The sequence below is a fragment of the Gorilla gorilla genome, chromosome X (genome assembly GCF_029281585.2).
Source record: "Gorilla gorilla gorilla isolate KB3781 chromosome X, NHGRI_mGorGor1-v2.1_pri, whole genome shotgun sequence".
Lineage (NCBI taxonomy): Eukaryota > Metazoa > Chordata > Mammalia > Primates > Hominidae > Gorilla > Gorilla gorilla.
In genome coordinates, this window is record NC_073247.2 from 9,718,319 (window position 1) to 9,740,591 (window position 22,273).

Sequence of the window (22,273 nt, forward strand, 5' to 3'; positions counted from 1 at the left end):
AGGCGTCCGCCACCATACCTGGCTAGTTTTTGTATTTTTAATAGAGATGGGGTTTCATCATGTTGGCCAGGCTGGCCTCGAACTCCTGACCTCAGGTGATCTGCCTACCTCAGCCTCCCGAAGTGCTGGGATTAGTGGAGTGAGCCACCACTCTTGGGCCCTGGAAGCAGTTTTATAGCTTCTTACAAAACTAAACATGTGGCCACCAGATGAGGCAGAGCTCACCTCTGCGGTATTAATCACCTCAGGAAAACACAAGCACGTCTGCATAAATCAGTGCACAGACACACAGCAGCTTTACTCACAACAGGCAAAAACCAAAGCAACCAGACGTCTATCGACCCCGGAACAGGGGAGAGATGGAGCACACACACAGCAGAAGCTACTCAGTGATAGAAAAGAAACTGCCCATACGGCCAGGGACACATAGGGAGCCCCACAGTATCCACGCCCTGGCCAGCCACACATGAGCGCCACAGTATCCACACCCCGCCAGCTCCATGGTAACTACACCCTGCCAGCCACACAGCGAGCCCCACGGTAACCACGCCCCGGCCAGCCACACGGCGAGCCCCACAGTAACCACGCCCCGGCCAGCCACACGGGAGCTCCACAGTATCCACACCCTGCCAGCCACACAGCGAGCCCCACAGACACCACGCCCCGGCCAGCCACACAGCGAGCCCCACGGTAACCACGCCCCGGCCAGCCACACGTGAGTGAGCTCCACAGTATCCACACCCCGCCAGCGCCATGGCAACTACACCCTGCCAGCCACACAGCGAGCCCCACGGACACCACGCCCCAGCCAGCCACACGCGAGCTCCACAGTATCCACACCCCGGCCAGCCACACGGGAGCCCCACGGTAAACACGCCTTGGCCAGCCACACAGCTATAGCCCCACAGTATCCACACCACAGGACTTAATCAGTCCTCAACACACACATAGCGAAACATCTTGCTGTACCCTGTATACACAAATATTACTTGTCCATTCAAAATAAAATTTAAAATAAAGGTGCTGCCAGGAAGAAGTGAGAAACCACAGACAAAATGCTCCAAGAGTCCTCATGTGAAATTCTAAGAGAGGCAAAGCTACAGCGACCGGAAGCACATCTGCGGCTGGCCCGGGCCAGGGAGAAAAGAGGGGACTGGTGAGGCACAAAAGGAGGTGCAAAAGGAGGCACGGGGGACACCCGCGGCAGGTGACAAACGGCCGGTCCTGCCTGTGGGGGTGGATACCCAGGTATGTGCTTTACCAAAACGGATCAAATTGCACACTTAAAATTGGTGAATCTTAGGGTGTGTAATTATATGACAATACAGCTGACAAAACAAAAAACTATTCAATAAACTAAAAAAAATGACAGAAGGAAGTGTATGTAAAAAAGATGACCGTAGAAATTCATGAGGGAAACAACTGAAATAATCTGTAACACTGACAGCTGGTTACTGAAAGAGATATACGTTACTGTGTAGCATGACGGATCAAGAAAGGAACCAGAAATAAATGATTCTGTCAAGAAAGTGTCTATATATGATGCAGATACGATCAAGATTTTGTAAATCATACAAGACAAAAGCTTTAGAGCAAGAAATTTCTAAGTTATGCAAAAAATTGTTTTAGAAAACATGTAAATCATCAAAATAGTCTCAATAAATGAAAACGTTGAATTAGCCAACAACGTTTGAAGGAAATTAACAAAGAGAAAGGTGTGTTTTCCTGTGGGGGCAGCCTAGGGGGTGGAGTTTGGTGGAGGGGAAGGAGCTGATGATTCTGTCTCAAACGGCTTCAGAGAAAACACAGAGGAGTGAAAATGATGAAAGGGAGGAAATGATGTATGAGATCAGCCCTGACTCACACAGACAGGAAGAACCGGGCCAGGAGAAGGCGCACACGGACCTCACTGCACGGCCACGGCTACGATCCACGGGGGGACCCCCCTCATCAAACTCAAAGTCCCCTCAGACGTGAGTTCTCAAGCAGCCTCCGGCCAAAGTCCACCCGCCTGACAACACGCGTGTGGAGCTGTGACTCCAGGCCCTCGCTCAGTCACTCACGCGACGGGGAGAACTCCAAACGGCAGCGACACCCCTACTCGTTCGTCCCCTGGGCCGGGGGCTCGGCTCACAGAAAACCGTCCCAAAGGCACACGATGGAGACGTGGACGCACATCTGCACATGGCGGCGAGCTGGGCGCCACTGAGACAGGCTCAGCGGCCTTTCGGGGAAGCTGAAGTTTGCCTGCGGCCCCCACACAGGCTGGACGCTCACAGGGTTCTGCCGCCACAGCGCAGGTGCGTTAAGTCGCGACAGTGCACACCCTGCTGGCCTCTGCCCACAGTCACCGTGGGTGTCCGAGCACCATGCTCTCCGCCTGCAGGGCCGGGTCGGTGCGTGCAGGGACAGTGGGGCCCGTGGAGGTGTCTCTCGGACTCCCAGCGGTGCAGACACTGCAAGCCACACAACTTCAGTCTCAGAGCTCTCCCCTGCCCCGCTGGGTCACACCCAGGTCACCCTGCTTCTCTGGGGCATCAAAGACAACGAGAAAACTTGCTTTTTACCACCAAACGTGACGTCCAGCCAACGGACCGAGTTCTTTCAAGTCTTAAAGCCTCACTACCTTAGACGGCCACCAAGGCCAGTGCTGCTGTGCGTGGAAGCGAGGTGACACTGAGAACTGAGTCCTGGAAGGAAAACGACATGAAGCGCGCACGTGAGAACCAGGTGCCGAGGCGGGGAAGCACCGCGGGGGGGGGGCGGGGGGCCGCTGTGGGGGGCGGCACCACGCGGGGGGGGGGGGGGGCGCCGAGGCGGGGAAGCACCGTGTGGTGGGGTGGGGGGGCACCGTGGCGGGGAAGCACCGTGGGGGGGGGGGCACCGCGGCGGGGAAGCACCGCGTGGTGGGGGGGCGCCGTGGCGGGGAAGCAGCGTGGGGGGGGGGGCGCCGCGGCGGGGAAGCACCATGGGGAGGGGGGGGCACTGAGGCGGGGAAGCACCGTGTTGGGGGGGGCGCCGTGGGGGGGGGCGCCATGGCGGGGAAGCACCGTGGGGGGGGGGGGGCGCCACGGCGGGGAAGCACCATGGCGGGGAAGCACTGTGTGTGTGGGGGGGCGGGGGGGGGGCGACGTGGCAGGAAAGCACCGTGTTGGGGGGCACCGTGGCGGGGAAGCACCGTGTGTGGGGCGGGGGGGGCACCATGGTGGGGAACCACCGTGTGGGGGGAGGCACCGTGGCGGGGAAGCACTGAGGGGAATGCATGGGTCCCATGCAGGAACCTCACTAGGCTGCGCGAGCGGCTTTGTAGGACCCGAAGCGGACGCAGCACGTGAGCTGCAAAAGAGGTGACTGACCCAGCCCGAGGCACGCAGAGACCCTGTGGGTGAGGCCGGGCGCACTCGGCGAGGGTGAGTTCTCCACACAACGAAGGCTGTACTGAAAAGGATGACGGTGTCCCAGCAGACGGAATGCCAGCAAAGAGACCTCCCAGTGAAGGAACTCTCAGAGATACCCCACAACTTCAAGAGCACCAAGGATAAAACGCGGAAGCTGAGCAAGGCGTGTTCAGTCGAGAGAGTCTGCCAGGGCACGGAGCAGGTGCTCACTCCACACGGGACAAGGAGATGGCACTGCTGTAACTACTTTTGGCAAGTTTTTACTGAGAGATAAAACAATTCTTAATGTTTCTGGTGTTTTAAATTACAGTATACTAGGTAAATATTAGTTCTTTTCATTCACTACATGTTTGCAACCGACTGTAAGAAAGTTTCTAATATTTCAACAAAAATGATTATAGAATGATCCTAATTTTTACTGGAAGATGGTTTTGCATGGTTGTGACTTATCTGGTCCTTTCATGGCCCCACACTGCTGTACAAGACAGGGACACCTCTATAAATACGGAGTGACTTAGCAAAAACAAATATGCAAGTGTACAACATCATGCTAATTTTTCTCTAAGAAATGCAAGAAGTATGTATGTTCATACTCATACACATATTTGTATGTAATTGCTCATATTAAAAGCTAAAATAACAATAAGAGGATAAACCAAAGCTATGGAAACTATTACCTCCGGGGTAGAAACAGCACAGACAGGGACAGAACCTGGACTTATCTGAATGTGTCTGGTTTGTTAGTGTTCACTTTGTAACCATGGAGGATTTTACATATTTATAAAACAAAACTTTTTAAAATACTTTAAAAACACAATCTCTAATAGAAAAAGGGCGGGGACACTTCTTAATGTGTTCTTTCAGACCCGTATTGCCCTAAAAACCAAAACCAGACAAAGTACTCACAAAAAAACTACCAAGCACTGTCTTCTCTGTGAATCCAGTTGCAAAATTATTGGAATCCAGCAACATATAAAAAAGATGAGACACAGCGACCATGCGGAATTTATCCAGGAATGCAAGGTTGGTTTAACATCCCAAAACCAACTCATTTAATAGACTGTATTAATAAGTTAAAAAAACAAAAACTGGCCAGGTGCAGTGGCTCACGTCTGTAATCCCAGCACTTTGGGAGGCCGAGGCAGGCAGATCACTTGAAGTCAGGAGTTCAAGACCAGCCTGGCCAATATGGTGAAACCCCATCTCTACTAAAAATATAAAAATTAGCCAGGCATGGTGGTGCATACCTATAGTCCCAGCTACTTGGGAGGCTGCGGCAGGAGAATCACTTGAACCCAGAAGGTGGAGGTTGCAGTGAGCCGAGATTACACCACTGCACTCCAGCCTGGGCGACAGAGCAAGACTTTGTCTCAAAACAAACAAGCAAACCCAAAAAACAAAAACCTGCTCACTCCCAAGGACCCCCTTCACAGCTGCAGAGCTGGAGAGGGCTGAGGGGCAGGGGCCTCACCCTGAGGGGCTCACATGTACCGTGCACCGAGGCTCTGGGGCTCTGACCTGGAGGGGTGGGAGCATCCGCTGGCCAGCGACTCCACCTGGAGGGTAGGAGGCTGGAAATGCGGGCACACGTCCCTGGAAACACAACCGCCCACCAGGGGTCCAGACACGCATCTCTGGTGTAGGCCTTGCCTTGGTAACGCACAGACACTAAGCTGAGTGTGCTCCATCTGCGGGCGTGCACGCGGTCAGCCTGGAGAGCAAGCAGCTGAGAAGGAAAGCAGGCAGCGAATGATGCACGCAGCGCCGCCGCACTCAGGGTGAGTCTAGAAATGGGCCCATGGGGCTGCTGCCGGGAGACAGGGGTCCACAGCGGCCCAGCCTGGGATGGCCGCTCCTCGGGCAGAAAGGGGCAAGGCCAGGAGGGTGCAGAACGGCCTCCAAGAGCCACCAGAGCTGGCGCCACTGGCCCCGGAGGGGAGAGAAGGGGAGGGTGGCACAGGGTGGGCCTGGGCTCTTCACAGCCTCAGGATGAGAATGCAGACGGAATTCCCACTTGGGTTTCAGATGCTTAAGAATTCACACAGCAGCAACCAGACAGCAAACCTCAGACCACAACTATAACCTCACAGGAAACCTGGGCCGCTCCCGCACACGTGTGAAACGCACCCGCCTCAGCCGCGCCGCTTCACTCACGCTCCTGTGACACGCACCCGCCTCGGCCACTCGGCCTCATTCATGCTCGTGTGACACGCACCCGCCTCGGCCACTCGGCCTCATTCACGCTCGTGTGACACGCACCCGCCTCGGCCACTCGGCCTCATTCACGCTCGTGTGACACGCACCCGCCTCGGCCGCGCCGCCTCACCCTCACATGCCCGCAGTACCACCTCGGCTGCTCCACGTCCCACGCGTGACACGCACCTTGGCCACCAGGCCCATGTCGTCCATGGTGGCCCTCTCGTGGGGGAACCGGGCGAAGGTGCTCTCGATCTTGCTGATGACGGCATCCACGTTGACGGAGTCCTGCGGGCGTCCTCTGGGGAAGTAGAAGGTCGGAATGCTTTGGCTCGTGGCCGGGGGCAGAGGCTCTTCTTTCCGCGTCTGAACCTGCAGAGTCGACAGACAGGGCTCGGTTAGAACCTGGGAGCATCAAACGCCTTCTTCACCTGGACAACACACGGGGCCTCTCTAGGGCCGATGGTGCTGAGGCCACCTGACCCCAGCCGGGAGAGGACACACTGCAATCCCTGCAGGGGACCACACACGTACTCCACTGCAGGGCCCACCTTCACCCAGGAGGCCACACCATGCTGCCATGGACCCCACTCTGGGTGGCTGCTCTGCGCCACTGAGCCCCCACCACACTGAGCAGGGCCCTGGGGACAAGGGCAGCTACGTGCCCCAGGCACCTGAGAGCCCAGCCAGGACCCACTCCCGATTCCCATGAGCCACACCACTGACCCCACCGCACCTGGCAGGGACCTGGGGAAAAGGGCAGCCACGCACCCCAGACGCCTGAGAGCTCAGACGTGGAGAGGCACAGGTGCCGTCCACAGGCAACCCTGTCCCTGAAGCCTGGGCGACTCACATTCTGAGAGGCAGAGGCAGGGCAGGCAACCACACAGCCAGGAGAAGGGGTTGACCACCAGGTTCTGCTGCGGACACGCCTCAGCCCCTCACCCGGTGCACAGCCCACGCCCAAGGGCTCTTGGCCCCACTCAGCACCAGCACTCCCCTCACCCAGTATATCCGCAGGCCCCAGAACACTCACTCAAGAGTCTCCTGCTTGCATCTCTACACAACCTGCGAGGTGGACATCTGATCTCATCCCGTGATGTTGAAACACCGTCGGAAAGAGTTAACGGCCTCAGCAACCGTACTGCGTCCTCCTCCATCAACTGCCCAAGGGATGGTGCTGCGTCCTCCCCCACCATTAACTACTGAAGGGACGGGGCTGCGTCCTCCTCCCCCATCAACTACTGAAGGGACGGGGCTGCGTCCTCCTCCATCAACTACTCAGGGGACGGGGCTGTGTCCTCCTCCTCCTCCATCAACTACCCAGGGGACGGGGCTGCGTCCTCCCCCACCATTAACTACTGAAGGGACGAGGCTGCGTCCTCCTCCATCAACTACTCAGGGGACGGGGCTGTGTCCTCCTCCTCCTCCATCAACTACCCAGGGGACGGGGCTGCGTCCTCCTCCATCAACTACCCAGGGGACGGGGCTGCATCCTCCTCCCCCATCAACTACCCAGGGGACGGGGCTGCGTCCTCCTCCCCCATCAACTACCCAGGGGACGGGGCTGCGTCCTCCTCCTCCATCAACTACCCAGGTGACGAGGCTGTGTCCTCCTCGACCAGCTACTTAGGGAATGGGGCTGCGTCCTCCTCCATCAACTACCCAGGGGACGGGGCTGCGTCCTCCCCCATCAACTACTCAGGGGACGGGGCTGTGTCCTCCTCCATCAACTACCCAGGGGACGAGGCTGCGTCCTCCTCAATCAACTACCCAGGGGATGGGGCTGTGTCCTCCTCCCCCATCAACTACCCAGGGGACGGGGCTGCGTCCTCCCCCATCAACTACTCAGGGGACGGGGCTGCGTCCTCCTCCATCAACTACCCAGGGGACGAGGCTGCGTCCTCCTCCATCAACTACCCAGGGGACGGGGCTGCGTCCTCCTCCTCCATCAACTACCCAGGGGACGGGGCTGCGTCCTCCTCCTCCATCAACTACCCAGGGGACGGGGCTGCGTCCTCCTCCATCAACTACCCAGGGGACGGGGCTGCGTCCTCCTCCATCAACTACCCAGGGGACGGGGCTGTGTCCTCCTCCTCCATCAACTACCCAGGGGACGAGGCTGCGTCCTCCTCCATCAACTACCCAGGGGACGGGGCTGCGTCCTCCTCCTCCATCAACTACCCAGGGGACGGGGCTGTGTCCTCCTCGACCAGCTACTTAGGGAATGGGGCTGCGTCCTCCTCCTCCATCAACTACTCAGGGGATGGGGCTGTGTCCTCCTCCACCAACTGCCATGGAGGAGGGGTCCAGGGAGGAAGTCCCCATACCAATGGGCCACAGCTCAGGGCCTTTGCACCCACAATCCTGACTGCCTGGATCAATCCAGGACTGGGTCCAAGCTCCAGTGTCCACACAGAGAAAACAGCCCACCCTGCCACTCCCACAGGACTCTCACCCCAGGTCACAAGGGTCCCACAGTCAGCGCCCCAACTGTCCCCACCCTGCCACTCCCACAGGACTCTCACCCCAGGTCACAAGGGTCCCACCGACAGCGCCCCAACTGTCCCCACCCTGCCACTCCCACAGGACCCTCACCCCAGGTCACAAGGGTCCCACCGACAGCGCCCCAACTGTCCCCACCCTGCCACTCCCACAGGACTCTCACCCCAGGTCACAAGGGTCCCACCGACAGCGCCCCAACTGTCCCCACCCTGCCACTCCCACAGGACTCTCACCCCAGGTCACAAGGGTCCCACCGACAGCGCCCCAACTGTGCCCACCCTGCCACTCCCACAGGACTCTCACCCCAGGTCACAAGGGTCCCACTGACAGCGCCCCAACTGTCCCCACCCTGCCACTCCCACAGGACTCTCACCCACGGTGAGACTCAGTTGTTTTTCTCTGATCCCCATGTAGGAGGAACAGAGGCCGCCTCCGTAACCTGGGGCAGAGCAGGCTTCCCGCAGTAGCTGTTTACCTGAAGGGCACACCCCTTCCCTGTGATTCAGAATGTGACCTCTGTGTCCTGGGGCAGGAGGTCCCTGCATCTCCCCGAGCCCACCATCCCACAGTGCATCTCCCCGAGCCCACAACGCATTCCCACAGCAGCATCTTCCCGTCTCTCGCTGTGGGGGTCCCACTGTGGAGCCTGCGGCTCTTCCCCCTTCATCACGCTGGGTTCACACAGCTCTGCTATTTGGGGTACGGAACTGACCCCGCGAATATTCTGCAGTGAGCTCTCGGGCTCCTGTGTTTGGCAATATAGCAATGACCTGGGTACACAAACCAACCTTCCTGCTGAAAACTGCCAAGAACGCTGAACAGAATAGTTGACAAACGTCTTCTAGACGGCGCCCACAGGCTGGCAGGAAAGGAGGACACCTCAGGCCACAGCTGCCCGGAAGGAAGAACCCGGGGAAGCCCGTGGAGCCTGAACTCTGCCTTCAGCGGGCTCACCCGAAATCTCTCACAGCCTTGCAGAGCTCTGGGGAAGAGGAGGCAAAACGCAGGGTCCTCCGGGGAAGCTCCCAGAACGCGTCACCTTCAGTGGGAAGAATGAGCTCCAAGTAAATCCCCAGCGCGCCTCCGGCCCCAGGAATGAAAGGAAACTTGCAGCCTTCACCTGGAGCTGCTGGTACGAGCTAGGCAGGGGGGAGTTCTCCCCCGAGAACTGACGGCTACAGCCGACTCTCCTGCAGGTTTGCAAACCAAACTCACGTCACCAGGATGATGCGAAAACCCTCAAACCGGCCGGGCGCAGTGGCTCATGCCTGCAATCCTGGCGCTTTGAAAGGAGGCTGAGGGGGACAGACTGTCTGAGCTGAGGAGTTCAAGACCAGCCTGGGCAACATGGCAAAACTTCATCGCTACTAAAAAAAAAAAAAAACAACAAACGAACAGAAAACAAAAAACAAAAAGAGTATCAAAAAAATGAGCCGGGTGTGGTGGCACATGCCTGTACTCCCAGCTACTTGGGAGGCTGAGGCAGGAGAATCGCTTCAACACAGGAGGCAGAGGTTACAGTGAGCTGAGATCACACTACTGCACTCCAGCCTGGGCGACAGAGTGAGACTCTGTCTCAAAGCAAAACAATAAAAAAAATTAACCAGGCATGGTGGCGGGTGCCTGTACTCCCAGCTACTTGAGAGGCTGAGGCAGGAGAATCGCTTAAACCCGGGAGGCGGAGGTTGCGGTGAGCTGAGGTCGCACCACTGTCCTCCAGCCTCGGTGACAGAGTGAGACTCTGTCTCAAAAAAAAAAAAGTCAGATGAATACTTGGACAGTTTTAGCCCCAAATTTACAGAGAGCATGCACCCCATTAACAGACACTCTATGAGGCAAAAGCTGAGGAAACACAGCAGGGAGAAGCCAAGAGCTCCCAAAGGGAAGGTTGCAATTGAAAGAAGGGATGAAGGGCAGGTCAGCGGTAATGAGTGGGAAAACCTCGGCAGCTGACCACATAAATCAGTGGTAACAATGTATGTTCAATTTAAAAAACATAAATCAGTGAAAACAACGTATGTTCAATTTAAAAAAAAAACTCAATACAACAGCCTGTCAGTGACATGGTGACTGGATGAGTGTGAGACGGTTTGTGAGTTGGAGGAAAAGATACTGATTAATATTGGGCTTTGAAAAATTTAGTCGACGTTCCTTTTTTTTTTTTTTCTTTAAAGAGAGGGGGTCTCGCTATGTTGTGCTGGCTGGTCTTGAACTCCTGGCCTCCAGCGATTCTCCTGCCTCAGCCTCCCAAGGCGCTGGGATCACAGGTGTAAGGACCCGTGCCCGGCCAGCCGTTGACATGTGTAGGATAAACAGTGAGCTAGTAGAGAGCGTGTACTCCAAACGAGAGAAAAGGTGACCGAGCTGAAAAAGAGAGGGAGACAGAGGTGCAGGATGAGACGGTCAGAGTCCATCGCACGGATGAGCAGGCAACATCGACCTCAATGCACCGAGTGTTCCAGTTCCAAGACCAAGGTCTGACTGCAGAAAGAAAACAGCATTCACGTACACGGGAGACACAGAGGACAGAAAGACATGCGAGATATATGTGACTTAAGGACCCAGAGGCTACACATTTTTTTTTTTTTTGAGATGGAAAAAGAGCAGGCAGACAGTAGAGAAAGCTGGTGTCGCTGTATTAACATCCATGAAGTGACACAAGGTGATGGACAGACCTGGAGACAGACAGGCCACCAAGGAACGCTGAAGAGGTCAGTCAGGGGAAGACAGGATGATGCTAACTTTATCCATGCCTGACAACGCAGCCTCGGCACTGATCAAGTAAACACCACTGGACACAAACTCAGCCCGCCAGGAAAGGCGGAGCCCACCCACCCCGGGCACAGACACGGGGAAGGCCGGGACCACCCACCCCGGGCACAGACACGGGGAAGGCCGGGACCACTCACCCCGGGCACTGACATGGGGAAGGCCGGGACCACCCACCCTGGGCACCGATGGGGGAAAGGCCGGGACCACCCACCCTGGGAACCGATGGGGGGAAGGCCGGGACCACCCACCCTGGGCACCGATGGGGGGAAGGCCGGGACCACCCACCATGGGCACCGACGCGGGGACGGCCGAGTCCACTCACCCTGGGCAGTGACACAGGGAAGGCCAGAACCACCCACCCTGGGCACCGACGGGGGTAACGCCGGAACCACCCACCATGGGCACCGACAGGGGGAAGGCCGGGACCACCCACCCCGGGCACCGACACGGGGAAGGCCGGGACCACCCACCCTGGGCACCGACGCGGGGACGGCCGAGTCCACTCACCCTGGGCACTGACACGGGGAAGGCCGGGACCACCCACCCTGGGCACCGATGGGGGGAAGGCTGGGACCACCCACCCTGGGCACCGACGCGGGGACGGCCGAGTCCACTCACCCTGGGCACTGACACGGGGAAGGCCAGGACCACCCACCATGGGCACCGATGCGGGGAAGGCCGGAACCACCCACCATGGGCACCGACGGGGGGAAGGCCGGGACCACACACCCTGGGCACCAATGGGGGGAGGCTGGGCCCACCCACCCCGGGCACTAATAGACAAGAGACGGAACAAACAACACAACCACCCCATGCGGGCACGGGAGATTTACAAGTTTAATCTCATGGACAGAAATAGACTCGGCCCCAGCACAGCTGCAGAGCACACATTCTTTTCAACACACACAGCTCACTTGGGAACTGGCCACCTCTCGGGCTGAGCAGCAGGTCTCAGGGGGTTCTGAAGGAATCACAGGGACTGCTGCCCTGCCCCGAATGTAGCCGGTGAGGCCAGGCATCTACAGTAAACACAGAAGGAGCAAAAACAGCTGCGTGTGTGTGGAAGAAGAATTCTAAAGCCAGCCGCCTGTTCATTAAAAAGTTCAGACAAACCAGAGGGGCCTGTGGCAGCCAGGTCACCTACTTTAAATCCTCCTCGGTACGTGTACTTTAAAAAGAACTTCGTAAAGCGCCCGTCACCCAAAGCACACTGATAAAGGCGACACCCTGCCTCCCAACAAGCTATTTCTGTTGAGGGCACTGAGAAGGCAGCTCCCTGACTCATCACAATTCCAGAAGTCACAGATACATGTAGTCGCCCTTCCAGAGTACACCCACAGTTTTGCAAAACACGTCCATATACGACCAAAAACAAAGGCTGAGCCTAACACTGAGGCTGCCTGTTTTTGCGTAGAAGTGCGTGCGCTTGATGGGTGCAGGTGAGTGTACCCCGAGAACACGGGCCACGTGCACCGTGACACATCCTCTCGCGACACCAGCCTCGGGCAGACCCCCGCATGTGCAGAGGGTGCGCACAGCAGGCAGGGCGCGGTGACCAGCAGAAATGACCCTCGCCCCAACGGCAGCAGGACCGGACACCACGATCAAAGCCACAGAGGAGGTGCCGGAGCAGCAGGGGGCCGGCGGAAGGCACGCTCAGTACAGGCTGCAACGCACAGCCGTGCCCCCAGGGGGCCCCGCTCTGCAGCGGCCCCCACTCTGCAGCGGGAGGCGGAAGCACGGGAGGCTGTGGTATGGAATCAGGGACGGGGGGGTTCGGCCGGGACCCACACTCATGGATTCCAGCTGAGCCCCTCGCCCACCCAGATGACGGCCACCCCCCGGAAGGCAGGGCCTGCTGCAAGCTCTGAGCATTCTTCTCGGCCCAGCACTCGACTCCCAGGGACCCTCTGAGAGGGCTGGTAGAGGGCTGCCAGCTACACCTGCAAACCACACGCTGGACGGCTAAACACAGGAGTGAAAAAGGTCGGTCTTTACACAGAGGAGCCGAACACGGAGATGAGAGGCACCGCGTGTGGGTTTAAAAATCCCCTCTCTAGCAAAGAGGGAGAACTGGTGTGGAGGAGTCAACACAGAAACGCAGCAGGTCCAGGTGTCTGAGTTAGCCAGAGCTCACGTGGGCTCACATTCACTCAGACACATGACTGCAGCCGAGCAACTGGGCCTCAACGGACGCTGAGAGACGTCGGCTGGGGCCTGCACCCACACCTGCAGCCCAGGCACTGGCGTCTGCACCCACGGCTGCAGCGAGGCGTGAGTCTCCACAGAGCTCGGAAGGCTGGGCTGGGGGACGTGGGGATCATTCTGTCCACCAGCCAACGGGTGACGGTGGATGCCGCGCAACACAGCGAGGGGAGGATCCGGCACCCTCCCTGCGTCCGCAAGCCCCTGGCGGATGCTCCTGAGCTTGGTCTTCTGTGTGGACGTTCCCACCCGGGCTTCTGTTTCCCGTTAACCCCCTTTGCTGCAGCTCCCTGCCAGGTGGGGAACCCAAGCCCTGCCTTCTCCCTGCCACTGCCCAGGGAGTGGCATCCTGGGCAGCATCCTGGCCAAACCAAAGGCTGCAAGGGTTTTGGTGACCACTGGCCTTGGGAGGGGAACGGCACGTGCCCTGGCGGTGAGAGCAGGAGGTGCGTCAGGGACGCCCAGGCTGTCACCACGCTGAAGTCAGTTCCAAGTACAGCGGGGCTGCCGCGTAGGGGACGGCGCTTTCAGCCATGCGTGGTGCTGTGCAGGGTCTGTGCGTCCACCGGAAGGACCCCGTGGGGATGCTGGACAGTGTCTGTGTGACCAGGACAGGTGAAGAGGGGCGTCTGTGTGCTGAGTCAGTGTGTGGGGAGCGGGAGAGTCACTCCCCAGGCGGGGAGGGCCAGGCTAGGCAGCACAGCTGTCCTGGGCTGGGAACAAGGTCTGAGCTGTCCTGCTGTTGCCCGGGGACAGAAGGCCCGAGAATCCCTGGGCAGGAGGCGCAGGCAGTGGCTCCAGCAAGAAGAGCTCAGCCAAGCAGCTGCACGGCCCCACTCCAGGTACACGCTGGGACCCACGGTGAGAGTACATGTAACACGCCATCGTCACACGGGAGCCTCCCCGGACCCACGGTGAGAGTACGTGTAACACACTATCGTCACACGGGAGCCTCCCCGGACCCACGGTGAGAGTACGTGTAACACACCATCGTCACACGGGAGCCTCCCCGGACCCACGGTGAGAGTATGTGTAACACACCATCGTCACACGGGAGCCTCCCCGGACCCACGGCGTGAACGCAGGCTGTTCCGTTCCCAAGGCCGGCGGTCGCTGAACGCCCCCATCCCCCGAGTTTGGTTTGTCAAGGATGCCGGTGACAGGGAAGTGGGCAGTGGCAGGGAGGAGGAGGAGCTTGGGTTCACCACCTGGGCAGGCAGCACCCGCCAGGGGGTTAGTGGGAACAGAAGCCCAGGCGGGACGTCGCACAGTCAGAAGATCAAGCTCAGGAGCACCCGCCAGGGGCTCGTGGGTGCGACCAACGTTGGCCGCGGAAGGCTGTCCCGTCAGAGGACCCCCGAAAACGGTACTGTGCTGCCCGGCCGGGAGCGTCCGAAGGCGGAGGTGCGGCACCCCGACACTTCCAGTGGCCCCAACACGGGTGCTCCCTGACAACCCTGAGGGTGTGTCCAAGTGGGGTGGACCCAACAGACAGAGTCCACACTCATGCGCGGAGTGAAAGCAGCCAGGAAACGTCCCCTTCTCCTCCAACACCACACCCACAAATACCCCAAAATACGCCTGTAATTCCTCCACCACCCCTCAGACAACACGCATTTCATACGTCTGTCCTCACTCCCTAAAAACGTGGAAACCTATTTTCTGTAAAATGAAGCAAACTTCTGTAAACGGAATTCATGATTTACCAGAAACTGACTTTTTAAAAATAAACAGTCCTCACAGGTGCATCGTCACCACAGCCCCCCACAGAAGAGCCAGGGCCCCACTGCAGGGCTGAAGAGCTTCCTCATCCAGCCACGTGCGAGCTAATCATCTCATTGACTCTGCGACCAGCGAGCCGGCACCGCCCCGCACCTCCCACCATCTAGAGCAAATCCCGCACGAGGCTGATCTCACTCTTCGCAGGTTAAGAGGATTTTAAAGAAACCAGCCTCCCCCTTACCCACTTACAGGCAAAATGTCAAAACCTGGAAGACAGAGGTCAAAAACTCCAAAGGAGTGCAAAAGTTGATGTGAGATCTTACGGAAAAAATTTCAATTAAAATATCAACAGAAAGAAGTGGGTCTTCCTCCCCCTTCAAGCAGGATGCCTTGGTTCAGCTTGATGTTAGGCCACTCGTTTCAGACTCTTGGAACTGAGTTTGAAAAGCGCGTCTGATGTGCCACGTGGGTGTGAGGCACCCGCCACGCACACCCTGTCTGGATGAGATTCAGATCAGATTCAGCCGCAGCCAAACCCTAAATTCTCAAATTATACCGGGATTGTCACAGGAAGACTCTCACACGTTTAAATCACATGGTGCTCGTAAAACTAACCCATACAATATACACGGGGTACAGACACAAATTTTACTTCCCTCAGCACTTATGACAACTGAGATTAAATTTCAAAGCCAGCTGGGGCGGAGGCTCACGCCCCTACTCCCAGCACTTTGGAAGGCCCAGGTGGGCGATCACCTGAGGTCAGGAGTTCAACACCAGCCTGGCCAACATGGTGAAACCCCGTCCCTATTAAAAATGCAAAAATTAGCCAGGTGTGGTGGTGCGTGCCTGTAATCCCAGCTACTCGGGAGGCTGAGGCAGGAGAATCACTTGAACCCAGGAGGTGGAGGTTGCAGTGAGCCGAGATAGCGCCGCTGCATTCCAGCCTGGGCAACAGAGAGGCTTCGTCTCAAATAAATATAAATATAAATAAATAAATTTCAAAGCTACTGAGTTACTGAATAAAACCGCGCTGCATAAATAGTCCGGTATGTGAGTGATATCTCAACCGACTCTCAAGTTAGCCAGTGGGAAGGAATGCTGGGTATTGCAATAACGCCGGGAAAGTTTCACCCACCCGACGCCTTTACGAAGGGTGAAGGAGTTTCCCGATGTTTATTACCAGCAACGCGAGGTATATTTAAATTAAAAATCTGTCTGCAGCGAACACTCCCAGGCGCTGACGGCTCTCACCCCCCTTGGTTGATCACAGCAAGGCACGCACTCACAGCCAAAACTCCCGGGAAAGGAGCGAGTGCTCTTTTCAAAGCCCGGTTTTCCTAACAAGCTTGGCACCGCTTCCCACAGAGCAGCACCCGGTTTTCGGCGGCGTGCGGCCCGAGCGGGTCCCCTGCGCCCACAACTGGCCCTGAAAATCCGGCGTTTGGGCCCCGCCACGCAACAACGGGTGCACGGCCAGCAGCGGCGAGCGGGGGCCCACGCGGGGCCGGGAGGGCAGGGCTCGCCGGGCCGGGAGGCCTCGCCCGGTGTCGGGCAGCCGCGGGGCGCGCGGGGCTGACCTGCTGGAAGGCCTTCAGCCGCTTCTTGAACCGAGAGGGCAGCACGAAGTCGCAGCCGCGGGCCAGCGAGGCCAGCTCCTGGCGCAGGTCGGGGTCCTGGCGCAGCGAGCGCTCGCGGAGTCGCATGCCGTCGGCGCGCAGGGCTCTCCGCGGGCCGGGCCAGGCGCCGCGCTCTCGGGGCAGGGCCGGGCCGGGTCCGGCGGGGCGCTGCAGGCGTGGCCCGGGCTCAGCGCGCTCCATGCGTCGTCCGCCAGGCGCTCTGGGGCCGGGGCCCGCGCCGCGCGCATTCCTCAGGCTGAGGAGGGCGCATGGCGCCGGGGGTGGGGGCGGCCGCCTCTCCCGACCCGCGACTGTGCAGACCCGGCTGCTCCCGGCGCTGCTCTCCTCTCCTCCTTCTCCGCTCCCCGCACTGCCCTCTGCTCCCTCCGGTCCTCTTCTCTCCTCTCCCCGTTCGCTCCGGGCTGGGCCGTCCGGCCGGGGAAGGGGGCGCTTTCTGCACCGCGGCAGCCGTCACGTGGCTCGCCCTAGAGCGCGCATCAACAGGTCCCCGAGAGGAAAGCCTGGGCGGAGCGCGCATCAACAGGTCCCCGAGAGGAGAGCCTGGGCGGAGCGCGCATCAACAGGTCCCCGAGAGGAGAGCCTGGGGACGGCCTCGGGGACCCAGGCGAAGGCGCTCCCCGCGAGAAGTGAGGTCCCCCCCCCCCCCACGACAACACCAGAGCTGGCTGCAGGCTCGGTGGCGGCTCCGGCTTGCCCCTCCAGAGCACAGGGCACGCCAGGTGCAGCTGCGCCTCCACAAACACGCACGGCAGCCCAGACATCCCGGCAGCCAGGCATCAAAGCGCGCCGGCATCTCCGCCCCTCCCCAAACTTCAGGAGTTTCTAGAATACAGCTAAGCTGCAGTGGGCATCCAGGATCTCGTCTTCTCTGCCACTGCTCACTGTGATAACTGCGCTTGTTTGCAATCGTATTTAGAACAAGAAAAGAGGGGCGGTGGAAAAGGGGGACGGGCAACTTTAAATGAGGGTGAGCTGACATTCCGGGGGCCTGCACCTTGATCCCACCGGGAAGGAGACAGGATACCGTCGGGCTGAGGGTCAGAAACTGGCCACATCCCTGCCAGGCTGAACGCTGTCAGCAGAAAGCCTCCCGGGTCCCCGATCAGGAAGGTCCTGCGTGACCGCCTGCATCTGTTACAGTCAATGAACTTCCTCGGACGGGTCACTAGCACCCCGAGTCAACAGCGTGCACTGGGCTCTCCCGCTGCCGCATGCTGTGTTGAGTCTGGAAAAACGCAGGATGACACGGATCTACCACTGTGGGGTCACGCAGAGGAGCTTCCCTGCCCTGAAAAACGTCTGTGTGGCACTGACGCACCCAACCCCCGCAAGCCCCGATCTGTTTCCTGTCTCCATCGTTTTCCTTTTTCCGAGTGTCCTAGACTTGGAGCCAGCAGTCTGCAGCCATCTCAGACTGGCCCTTTCTTCTCCTGCAACCTTCCACACCACCTCTGACGCCCACCACAGCCCCCCACCCGCAAGGCCCCTTCCAACTCTTCTTAGGGGTACGCCCCTCTCCACTTCCTTCTCTTCCACCTCCTTCCCTTCTCCAGCCATCCCCGGATCCCTCCATCCTTCTCACTTCCTTACTGTCCTGGAGGATTCAGAAGTCGGCCTCTGACCCCCTGTAAGTCTCCAAACGGAAGCTTTAAGACAGCACCAGAGGGAATGTGCTCAAACCACCAGGAGACGATTTAAACAAGTGCACCCAGTAACTCACGATGTGGGGCGCAAACTCACAGGACAGAGGTGCCGCCCAGTCACCCACATGCGGGGCACAAACTCACAGGGCAGAGGTGCCGCCCAGTCACCCACGATGTGGGGCACAAACTCACAGGACAGAGGTGCCGCCCAGTAACCCACGATGTGGGGCACAAACTCACAGGGCAGAGGTGCCGCCCAGTCACCCATGATGCGGGGCGCAAACTCACAGGACAGAGGTGCCGCCCAGTCACCCACATGCGGGGCACAAACTCACAGGACAGAGGTGCCGCCCAGTCACCCACATGCGGGGCACAAACTCACAGGACAGAGGTGCCACCCAGTCACCCACGACGTGGGGCACAAACTCACAGGGCAGAGGTGCCGCCCAGTCACCCACGATGTGGGGCGCAAACTCACAGGGCAGAGGTGCCGCCCAGTCACCCACATGCGGGGCGCAAACTCACAGGGCAGAGGTGCCGCCCAGTCACCCACATGCGGGGCGTAAACTCACAGGACAGAGGTGCCGCCCAGTCACCCACATGCGGGGCACAAACTCACAGGGCAGAGGTGCCGCCCAGTCACCCACATGCGGGGCACAAACTCACAGGGCAGAGGTGCCGCCCAGTCACCCACATGCGGGGCGTAAACTCACAGGACAGAGGTGCCGCCCAGTCACCCACATGCGGGGCGCAAACTCACAGGACAGAGGTGCCGCCCAGTCACCCACATGCGGGGCGCAAACTCACAGGGCAGAGGTGCCGCCCAGTCACCCACATGCGGGGCACAAACTCACAGGGCAGAGGTGCCGCCCAGTCACCCACGATGTGGGGCGCAAACTCACAGGGCAGAGGTGCCGCCTAGTCGCCCACATGCAGGGCGCAAACTCACAGGGCAGAGGTGCCGCCCAGTCACCCACGATGTGGGGCGCAAACTCACAGGGCAGAGGTGCCGCCCAGTCACCCACATGCGGGGCGCAAACTCACAGGGCAGAGGTGCCGCCCAGTCACCCACGATGTGGGGCGCAAACTCACAGGGCAGAGGTGCCGCCCAGTCACCCACATGCGGGGCGCAAACTCACAGGACAGAGGTGCCGCCCAGTCACCCACATGCGGGGCACAAACTCACAGGGCAGAGGTGCCGCCCAGTCACCCACATGCGGGGCGCAAACTCACAGGGCAGAGGTGCCGCCCAGTCACCCACGACGTGGGGCGCAAACTCACAGGACATAGGTGCCGCCCAGTCACCCACATGTGGGGCACAAACTCACAGGACAGAGGTGCCGCCCAGTCACCCACATGCGGGGCACAAACTCACAGGGCAGAGGTGCCGCCCAGTAACCCACGATGCGGGGCACAAACTCACAGGGCAGAGGTGCCGCCCCTTCAGTTCAGATCAGCACTACACACGGACGGCCTCCCAAACACAGCTAGGGGAACCAGATTGGGAGCCAACCTCCTGTGATCTCCCTCCGAAAGTCAAAGATCAAACCCAAAATGCAGGGGAAGCGAGCCAAGGGAGGCGCGATCCTCACACTCAGGCAACACGCCCTGTCCTGCCACGCCGGGTGACACACGCCCTGTCCTGCCACGCCGGGTGACACACACCCCTGCGGACTTTACTGCCAAGTTTCCTCTTTCCGTACAAGACTTTTGGAACACAGCCAGGCACAGTGGCTCATGCCTGTAATCCCAGCACTTTGGGAGGTCAAGGCAGGCAGATCATGAGGTCAGGAGTTCGAGATCAGCCAGGCCAACATGGTGAAACCCTGTCTCTACTAAAAATACAAAATTAGCTGGGCATGGTGGCGGGTGCCTGTAATCCCAGCTACTTGGGAGGCTGAGGGAGAAGAATCGCTTGAACTCGGAAGGCAGAGGTTGCAGTGAGCCAAGATCGCGCCACTGCACTGCAGCCTGGGGAACAAGAGCAAGACTTCGTGTCAAAAAGGAAAAAAAAAAAAGACTTTTGGAAAACAGCCTCAAAATCCTGACGTGCACACACACAGAGATTTAGACTCTGACCTGGAGCCCTCAAACCACCTCTGGATGCAGCCCCACTGCCTCCCTGGAGCCCTTGCGTCCTGTCCCGATGCAGAACCCGCATCACCCGCCCCCAGTGCAGCCACAGGGCTGTCTACACCGGATGGGGGAGGGACAGGGCTTTCCACACTCGACGGAGCCCCCATGGGGCTATACACTACTGTGTGCAGGGACGGGCCGTCTACAGTGGGGCCGCCATGGGGCTGTCTATACTCTACTGTGTACCGGGACGGGCCGTCCACAGTGGGGCCGCCACGGGGCTGTCTATAGTCTACTGTCTACAGGGACGGGCCATCCACACCCAGTGGGGCCGCCATGGGGCTGTCTATACTCTACTGTGTACAGGGACGGGCCGTCCACAGTGGGGCCGCCACGGGGCTGTCTATACACTACTGTGTACAGGGACGGGCCGTCCACACTTGACAGGACCACCACGGGGCTGTCTATACACTACTGTGTACAGGGACGGGGCCATCATAGCATTGTTTTTGCACCACAGGCCAGCACGGAATCTGCGAGGCCTGTTTTCAGCCTGTTCCCCCCAAATTCCTACTCTGAAGAGACAACATTGCCATCTGGGCCGATGAAGCCCCTCACGGCACCCAAATCTCCACCGTCCTTCTCCCGTCGGGACACAATCGGACCATCAACCTCTAAAGGCTCCTAAAATGCCCAGAAGACCTTTATGCAAATTTTCATAAAAATCTCTTCACTTTTCATTCCCACTAAACATACATTTGTTCAGACGGCTTGTTTTAGGATAAAAATGTGTCTTCCATGAGCAAACATAATGGCTTTTCTGAAATCCTAGATTTGAAAGGCTTACGAAGGCGACCTGCCCTTTGTGAGAAAATGTTTTTCTGAACATCCAAAGCTAAAAGCATAGCTAGTAACAGGCAAGCCCATGAGACAGGAAGATGGCCCAGAATCCTGTCCTCACCCTGCAGGCGCCATCTGCAGAGCACGGCTTCCTCCCTGTTTCAAAGGCCCTGAGAGGACAGGCTCCAGCGGATTCAAAACCCGTCCACCTCATCTCAGGAAACGGCATGGTTCTCTCTGTCAACAGAAGGGGAGGGAGGGATGAAGCTCTTTACACAGTTTCCATGGTTGCAGATTCTCGGAGGTTCCAAGAAGGGTTCTCGACACCTTCCTTCCTCCTCACAACGAGACTCTCATCGGTGCCCACTATGAAAACGTGAATAGGTCGTTGTTACGAAGGCAGTGAGAACTGAACCCAGACAGGCACGCACCTGTACAAAAGCTACAGTCCCTGGGCAAGCTCAGGGCTCCCGCACAAAACCTTCAGAAACCCTGAGCTCCTGCCCTGAGGGTTCTGGGTGCTTTTGTCTTACAACATGTTTGTTAAGAACTTCTAATGAAACGTTAAGATAAGCACACCTGTATGTACATGCACCTGTGTGTGTGTATGCACCTATGTATGTGTGTATGCGCCTATGTGTGTATGTGTGTGTATGCACCTGTGTATGGACCTGTGTGTGTGTATGTACCTGTGTGTGTTTGTATGCACCTATGTGTGTATGTGCCTGTGTGTATGGACCTATGTATGTGTGTGTATGCACCTATGTGTGTGTGTATGGACTCACGTGTATGCACCTATGTGTGTATGTACCTATGTATGTGTGTATGCGCCTATGTGTGTGTATGCACCTGTGTATGTGTGTGTATGCACCTGTGTGTGCGTATGGACCTATGTATGTGTATGCACCTATGTGTGTATGTACCTGTGTGTATGGACCTATGTATGTGTGTGTATGCACCTGTGTGTATGGACCCACGTGTATGCACCTATGTGTGTATGCACCTATGTATGTGTGTATGCACCTCTGTGTGTTTGTGCATATGCACCTGTGTGTGTGTATGCACCTGTGTGTTTGTGTGTATGCACCTGTGTGTGTGATGCACACGCACGCCCGTGTTTATCTCCAAATACCCTGTTCTAATGTTCTAGAATGCTGGCACCCGGTCTGATAAAAATCACAGGTTAGGTGGACACCAAAACTGAGTAGCTTCCAGAAATTAGAGAAGAACTAAATAAACAGATAGAAACTTAATCAAGGAGGTGCAAGAGGTGTAC

At 58.2% G+C, this 22,273-nt stretch overlaps 1 protein-coding gene across 3 annotated transcripts in view; it reads right to left on the reverse strand.

Moving 5' to 3' along the window:
• LOC115933253 (serine/threonine-protein phosphatase 2A regulatory subunit B'' subunit beta) overlaps window positions 1-22,273 on the reverse strand; it is a 52,903-nt gene that overhangs the window by 21,590 nt on the left and 9,040 nt on the right. Inside the window, exons 1-2 of one of the 3 annotated variants that reach the window (XM_055376905.2) lie at window positions 16,379-17,000; window positions 5,781-5,966 (exon numbers count right to left, since the gene is read on the reverse strand). In XM_055376905.2, the coding sequence (XP_055232880.1) occupies window positions 5,781-5,966; window positions 16,379-16,618 (426 nt within the window). In that variant the 5' untranslated portion in view covers window positions 16,619-17,000. Of the gene's footprint in view, window positions 1-5,780; window positions 5,967-6,630; window positions 6,650-16,378; window positions 17,001-22,273 lie in introns of those variants that run through there. The other 2 variants (XM_055376906.2, XM_055376904.2) reach the window with 2 other exon arrangements.